General features: G+C 32.8%; 3 protein-coding genes across 4 annotated transcripts in view; 2 read left to right on the top strand and 1 right to left on the bottom strand.

Moving 5' to 3' along the window:
* Window positions 1-662, top strand: part of LOC108690235 (mitotic-spindle organizing protein 1-like) — a 1,341-nt gene extending 679 nt beyond the window's left edge. Inside the window, exon 2 of the mRNA XM_018197423.1 lies at window positions 253-662. Coding sequence (XP_018052912.1) covers window positions 275-520 — 246 coding nt within the window. The 5' untranslated portion in view covers window positions 253-274 and the 3' untranslated portion in view covers window positions 521-662. The remainder of the gene's footprint in view (window positions 1-252) is intronic.
* Window positions 663-772: 110 nt separating this feature from the next.
* On the bottom strand, window positions 773-3,272 carry LOC108690229 (LDLR chaperone boca). Its single transcript, XM_018197417.1, has 7 exons — window positions 3,191-3,272; window positions 2,406-2,811; window positions 1,873-2,103; window positions 1,678-1,752; window positions 1,175-1,335; window positions 939-1,080; window positions 773-858 (listed from the first exon to the last, which is right to left on the bottom strand). Exons 3-7 carry the CDS (start codon window positions 2,023-2,025, stop codon window positions 790-792), a joined length of 600 nt encoding a protein of 199 aa, XP_018052906.1. The 5' UTR covers window positions 2,026-2,103; window positions 2,406-2,811; window positions 3,191-3,272; the 3' UTR covers window positions 773-789.
* Window positions 3,273-5,270: 1,998 nt separating this feature from the next.
* The window catches only part of LOC108690219, a 7,724-nt gene continuing 5,598 nt past the window's right edge, over window positions 5,271-7,396 (top strand). The window contains exons 1-3 of one of the 2 annotated variants that reach the window (XM_018197403.1): window positions 5,271-5,508; window positions 6,641-6,818; window positions 7,025-7,240. In XM_018197403.1, the coding sequence (XP_018052892.1) occupies window positions 6,693-6,818; window positions 7,025-7,240 (342 nt within the window). In that variant the 5' untranslated portion in view covers window positions 5,271-5,508; window positions 6,641-6,692. Of the gene's footprint in view, window positions 5,509-5,551; window positions 5,617-6,640; window positions 6,819-7,024; window positions 7,241-7,396 lie in introns of those variants that run through there. The other variant, XM_018197404.1, reaches the window with a different exon arrangement.

The following is a 7,396-nucleotide window of genomic DNA, read 5'->3' as shown; positions in this document are numbered from 1 at the left end:
TTATATACATTTTTAATATAATTATTATATTAAGGATATTATATTAAGGATTGTAAATTTATGATTATGTGAACATAAATTAATTTATTAAATATACATTTAATTAAATATACATTAATTAAATATACATTTAACAAATTAATAATTATTTATATTTAAAAAAAATTTCTGAGCACAATCAAATTTATTCCAAAAATGATGACAAATCAGAGAATATTTATTGTAACATGAGTATGCTTTGCTTGTTCTTAGAAAGGACCGGAAGCGAGTCAGCATGCCGGAGCCTGTGAATCACCAGGTGAACGCCGCTCGTAAGACGTTCCAGACTCTCTACCAGATCTCTAAGCTGCTGAACACGAATCTTGATCCGACCACTTTGAGTATCTGTATCAGGCTATGTGAAAACGGAGTGAATCCACATGCCCTTGCGACAGTGGTGAAAGAACTTCAACGAGAAGTTAAGGCGATGAATGATGGACAATTGGAGTCTTCCACCAGCAAGACTAACATAACCAAGTGAACAAGTATGACGCTATTGTTGCCCTCCCACACTCTCCACAGAATTTATCTTACGTTATTAAAAAAATATACATTCTTGAATGTAGATAGTATAATATGTATGATATTTTATTTATTATACAAATAATCTAATAAACACACAATGTAAACTTAACGCTTGATAGAAATAATTTGGTTTCTGTAAACAAAGTAGAAAAAAATATTTCTCGAAAGTATACTTTTTGTATAAAAATAGACAAATAGAAAATGTTTCAAAAATTAATCGCGAGATTACAACTCTTTTTTCGATTTCTTGGCACTTGGCTTTTTCATCAACTCGTCAATTATAATGTTTTCCCCCTGGAAAGAGACAAATATTTGTTTCTTTTATTTCTCACTCAAGAAAGTTTATAAATACCCAGATTTCATCAATATGTTACCTCCTTTAATGATGGATAATATGACTGTCCATCGATTGTGACATGAGCTACTTCAGGTTGCTGTAGCAAATAATTTTTACCCTCGATAGCCTGAGCTCCATCGTGGAACATGAATATGAAACGTTTATTTTCAATTGGATATCTGCACAACAAACATTTCAAATAATTTAACTAATCTTCTATCTTGGAATGCTTTCAAAGTGCCTGAGCATATCTTGGATGCAACAATGCTGTACCTTTCCATAGTGATATGATTATTTTGTAGGCCAGTCTGCCAGATACGAGTCATAACATCTGCTTGCTCCTCTGAAACATTTGACTGAAGATCTATGAACATCATAACGCCTTTTCCTTTCTTCGTTGCTTTTAGCATACTCTCTGGATTTTTTATGTCTAGCTGCAATGGATAGTTAAAAATAAATGAATTTGTATATTTGCATATCCTTAATCTTCTGCTAACAACATGAATTTTAATTTTTCATCAGCAATAGAGGTCTTCGAGAAACAAATTTTTTATTGTACCAATTTTAAAAATAAAAAATTCTTGCATATTTGTCAAAACTTTAACAATGAGTTTTTCTGATGATAGAAGTTGGATTATATTTTACTCATTTTTTACAGATTTAAATTTAACAAAATTTATAGCAAAAAAATCAACAGTGCCTTTAAAGTTATCCAAAGGATTATTCCAAAAGGATTAAACGATGGTTCCAAATTTTCATGTAAAATGATATATTACCTTGGATATATCTAACTTCGGAGCAGGTCGCAAATGTTCCGGCAACTCATCTGGCTCCAGGGGTTCATCATTTGCCTAAGATATCACATTAATCAAAAAATTCGTTCGCATTGCTTTCGTCTTATTGATATAACAGTTACACAAAGACAAAGAACGAATTTTGTTTTATCTAAAAATACAACGTAATGGCCATACTTCCCACTGTTCCAGCAAACGCTCTGCATCAGCGTCCGTCATGAACATCATGTCCTTGTCTTTCCATGATTTCTTTTTTTGCTCTTTAGTATCCGACATGGACACCAAAACAAAGAGCATAAACAGGCCCAGGATAATAATCCTCGATTTCATTTTGCAAATAATGGAAAATCACGTCTTTACCAAGAATAATTTATAATATGATGCACTACGAATATCACAGGCGTGTTTCTGAAAATTCGAAAGAGAGCCTTCTATTCAAATGGAATTAGCATTTTCCCTTTAATTTGAACTTTCATTCAACAATCGAAAATCAAACATTCTGTGACATTGGAATGCCACAGAATCAATCATGTTACATCAATTATAGCAAGCATTAAGGTTATGCCTATTTCGACGTTCTTCAAAATGCAATATAAGAAGAATTTAGCTAAACACTAAAATTCGAACAATTTGAATTTAACAATACATAAAAAATATAACAAAGTAACAATACATAAAAAATATAACAAATAAAAATGTCGATCTCTTACCTTCAGTCGAACCTCACAATTCCACGGTACATTGGCTGCGTTCGGCAGAGAAAGCAGCTTTACAACTGTTGTAAAATTCTTTAATATGATTGGTCTTGCCCTTAGTTCCTCATTGGATCTAAATGTATAAACCAATCATATTCAAGAATTTTACAAGAATTGCAAAGCTGTTGTCTCTGAACGGCAGCCATTATTAATTCCAGTCACAATATATATAAGCGCAACTCTCTTGATTTTATTTCCCAAAATGGAGTGCGCATGCGCGAAATAAGTAAATGCCCAGTAATGTCATCTAAACTTTTATCTTACTTCTTTCTTTTTCCATTCTTTCTTTCAAGGGCCATTTAATACTTCTTTAACGATTAAATACGTTGTTTGTTTTCCAACTGGATTGCTTTCGTTTTAGCTAGAAAATATGCGTTTTAGATGATGCAATTCTAATAATTTACTAAAACGCAAGCGATTTAGCAAAAAAACAAGCATCGTGTGCTGCAGTCGTTAATTAAAATATTTTTACAGTATAATATTTGTATCATATAACATATTTATATAATTTATATAATTTTATATCTTATTTTTAGATTTTTTTATTTTGCAATGCATTACAATTATAAATCTATTTCTTTTAGTTTTATTACATTTAGATTAAACTTTGATGTACAAACAACGTAGAAAGAAAAAGAGAGAGAGAGAGAGAGAGAGAGAGAGAGAGAGAGAGAGAGAGAGAGCGAAAAAATAAAGAGCAACTAAGAAAGAAATTCAGATGGTGCTACTGGGAAACTTACTTATTTCGCGTGCACTCCATTTTGGGAAACACTAACATCAAAGGTGCCGACAGAATTGCGCTACAGTATGTACTGTGCTCCAGTCTTCACATTGCCACAGGATGCGCAACGCAAGCACTTTGTATCAACTAAATCCAGGAAGAATAAAAAATGACCAGATTTCGAAATAGAGATTTTATTTTAATCCTAGGGATTTGAGTGCAGGTCACTGCAAATTTTTTAGCACGTTCTTTGATTAGTCAATTCGTAAAATTCTTTCTTCTGATTGGTCAAGTATAAGACGCGAACAAACTTTATGATCAGTATTCATAGTCGAATCTTATTTCAAGCCGTCTTAGAGTCTGATTACAAGAATTGTCGTAACACTTATTTAGACTTAAATGTAAGACGTACAACTTATTGTCATGTTTTCAAGAGATGGCAATAAATCATACATCTACAACTTAAATCTTTAAGTAAACGTTATGATAATTTTTTGCTCAGATCCTTAAGTAATGTCTTAAGCTGCTAATGCAGCCTTCTGATTGGTTCACGACCGTATTTCTTCTTAACCGTATTTAAGATGGTCTTGAATATAAAATCTGACTATGAATTCCGGCCTATGAGTGCGATCTAAATGTATAAATTATATTTAAGGATTTTATACAGTTGCAAAAGATCTGTTCGCATTGCTTGCACTCGGCCTCTTCGCTTTCTTTCTTTCAAAGCCAAATATATATCTATCTCATTTTAAATGCAAAAATATTTTGGGATTTTATGTAACGCGAACAGACCTAAAGTTGCTTTCTCTGCTGAGTACAGTTAATCAACTTTCTGGCAACGCTGTCTGCATCAAGGGCCGATTGTTCCTTTTGATAAATTTTATCTGTTGGGTAAATAGCAAAATATTTCAAGGCCAGTTGTTTCACCTTTTGGTAAATTTTACCTATTGGTAAATTTTACCTATTAGGTAAATCTGGCAATCGCATGTAATTGGGTAATCTTGCTACTTATCCAACAGAAAATTTACCAAAAGGTGGAACAACCGCAATCACATACCTCAATCACATGTGCGGATTATCAGATTTACTTCACAAATAGAATTTACCAAAAAGTGAAACAATCAATCTCAAATAAAGATGCATTAAACTATTTTACAATACCTATTCTACAATAGTCGAAGAATTACAATCACAGTCAAATATTCTCCTCACATTCAACTTGATTGTCAACTCTTTCAATTACAATCACTTACAACGTTTAGGGTGATGTCCCATGCAGAGGACTCGCGTATCGCCAATCACAGAATCATTGGATCTGCTTGCGAAATTTACAAACAGATTCAATGATTCTGTGATTAGCGATACGCAAATCCATTTACGCACGATCCGCTGCATGGGACATCACCTTTATGACTATTTATCAAGCATCAAGCAGCGGAAGCAGCAACCAATCAACGAGGCGATATTGACAGTGTTTAAAAAATATATTATTTCACACCACTGCCCGTATCGCCCAGCTAATTGGTTACTATTTGACGCTTGGCGCTTGCATATAAATGCACTTAAAGTACGGTCCACTTGACGTTACAAATGCTTCGAAGTTTTTGATTGGTCAATTGGAAAAATTTTACAAACTGACCAATTAAAAAACTCTTCAAAGCATTTGCAAAATCGCGTTGACCATACCCTGAATATCTTAAAATGAAGTGAAAATTACAAAAATGAGCAAATTCACTAAATAATATTAACCAATTAAATTGTGAATATTCTAGTAAATTTGCTCGCTTTTGTAATTTTCACTTCATTTCGAGATATTCAATCGATTCCCTGGGTTGAAGTAATGATGTGGTCTCCTATTGGTAGAGCGTGTAACGTTAACCAATAGCGAACCATTTTCTGACCCAAGTTGATGCAAACTTGATCGGGCCGAAAATGCTAAATTTCGAGATACACAATCGACTTCCAGGACTGTTAGCAAGTCTGTTCAAAAATAATTATTGGACAAGAAAAATAAAGTTATTGCGGACATTGCAGGCGTAAACAATATCGCCTTGCTGGTTGGCTGTTAGTCCTGCACTGCTTGCAATTGATGACAACAGTGAATTGCGGTGAACTACAGTCTGTATGCAGTAGCGAGCACGTAGGACTTCAAGTCCAGTCTAGGTCCAGGCGGTCCAGGTTAAATTTCAGACGTACAGAGTCCCGTTGTGTTCTGTGCTATGCGATGTTATGTCGTTTGTTGTCGCAAGCCTGAATGTTGAATGCCGATGCGACACACTTCTCTCAAAAGGGAAAAACAAAAGCGCCCGTCGTGCGCGTATTTATGTACACGAGCAAGTATGCACTCCGGCTATCTCGCCTTATCTTCTCGTCCTGACTCGCGATCGCAAGACGAGCATAACCTCCAAGCAATACGGTTTACGCAACTCACTTAGGATTACAATGGTACCTTTCTTGGGGGCGACGATTGCGGTTCCGTGAATTTACTTTTATTTAGAATAAGAAACATAAAGAAATGTAAACAACTGTTTTCCTCAATGATAACGACGTTGTTTACCAGTAATTAGGATTTAATAACGCTAATTTACGCATTGGCAAACTCCACTTGTAGAAATTATATACATTGTATATTAAAATAGATTACACCATACATGAACTTATTAATATTTGAAGTATGTGATACAAACAGTATGTTATGTATTATACAATAAATATACAAACATGTATATTTGTGTGTGTGTGTGTGTGTGTGTGTGTGTGTGTGTGTGTGTGTGTGTGTGTGTGTGTGTGTGTGTGTGTGAATATTCATGCACATACATGTTAATAGGATTGGAGCTAGAGGTTGACTATCTTGAGCTCAGTTATGTACTTTGAAGTAAGATGAAAATTATAAAAGTGGATAAATTCATTAAATATTAACCAATGAAATTATAAATGTTTTAGTGATTTGCCCACTTTTGTAATTTTAATTTTGTTTCAAGATATACTCTGTGTACGTTTATTGTATGTGGCGTCTTTGTTTTCTTTTAATTATAATATATATTTAAATGCAAAAATTTTCGGGGATTTTAAACAACACGAATAAACCTGTCTAAATTAATATTTAAAACGGTTGAATATACTTCTTTTAATTAATCATATATTTAATATATATTAAATTAATTTAAATAATTAAACATTTATCACAATAGGATTTATTATTTATATTAATATACAGTTATAAATATACATATTAATATATACAGTTATAAATACATAAATTTTGTAAAGATTAAATATATATGCATATGCGTGCGTGCGTGCGCGCGTGTGTGTGTGTGTGTGTGTGTGTGTGTGTGTGTGTGTGTGTGTGTGTGTGTGTGTGTGTATGTGTACAATATACATATTAACATTTAACTAAAAATATTTAAATATATTTTTAATTAACACGTTTAATTTTTTTTTTGTTAATCTTTGTGTATTTTTATAGATATCAACCATGATTGTTCAACAACACTAGTCGAATTGAATTATCCTTGGGAATGTCGGTCACCAGCGAGCCATATAGTGGGGAAGTGGTATCCCAAGGAATAATCACCAAGTTTAATTTTATGGAGAATGAACTAAAATGCGCATCTCCGTTAAATGAAAGTATCAGGGAAAGTCTGGTAAAGAATTAAATAGCTTTGAGAGAGATGTTTGTTTGTTTTTTTTGTAACTGAACTGATGTATACTTAATGTAAAATAGATATATGTAAAGTTTGGTGAAAGCAAAAAAGTTTTAGTGTAATCCAGTGCAGCAATAAAAGATAAATCTTTGAATTGAAGTCAATTATACTACTGTATTTATAAGATTTCTATCTATTTTTTATAGACTGTCAATGAAGAGATAATTGTGAGTGCTAATGGACATTTGCCAGGTAAAATCAGTTGTCAGACCCAGTCTACTGTGTATTTTGAAGAGGATCTAGAAACTTGCGACGATACACCTGCTAGGTTTGAGGAATCCATAGATATTGTTCCATTATCAGATGATTCGTTAATTATCGAGAAATGGAATTGTGAAAATGTTGAAGCATCTATTTCAAAGGTACACATTCAAAAATCGAATACTTATTTTTAATAATCGATGAAGTATTATACTTGTGCTTAGCAGTAAATTGTGTTTACACAAACAATAGAATTAAAGGATTTCAGCCAAGTTAGATTTTAATTCTTGTTAAGTAATAAATACTATCAAGATAAG

The sequence above is a fragment of the Atta colombica genome, unplaced genomic scaffold, assembly GCF_001594045.1.
Source record: "Atta colombica isolate Treedump-2 unplaced genomic scaffold, Acol1.0 scaffold30, whole genome shotgun sequence".
Classification (NCBI taxonomy): domain Eukaryota; kingdom Metazoa; phylum Arthropoda; class Insecta; order Hymenoptera; family Formicidae; genus Atta; species Atta colombica.
The sequence above is the reverse complement of the archived record's forward strand: the minus strand, read 5'-3'. Positions and strand labels throughout refer to the sequence as shown.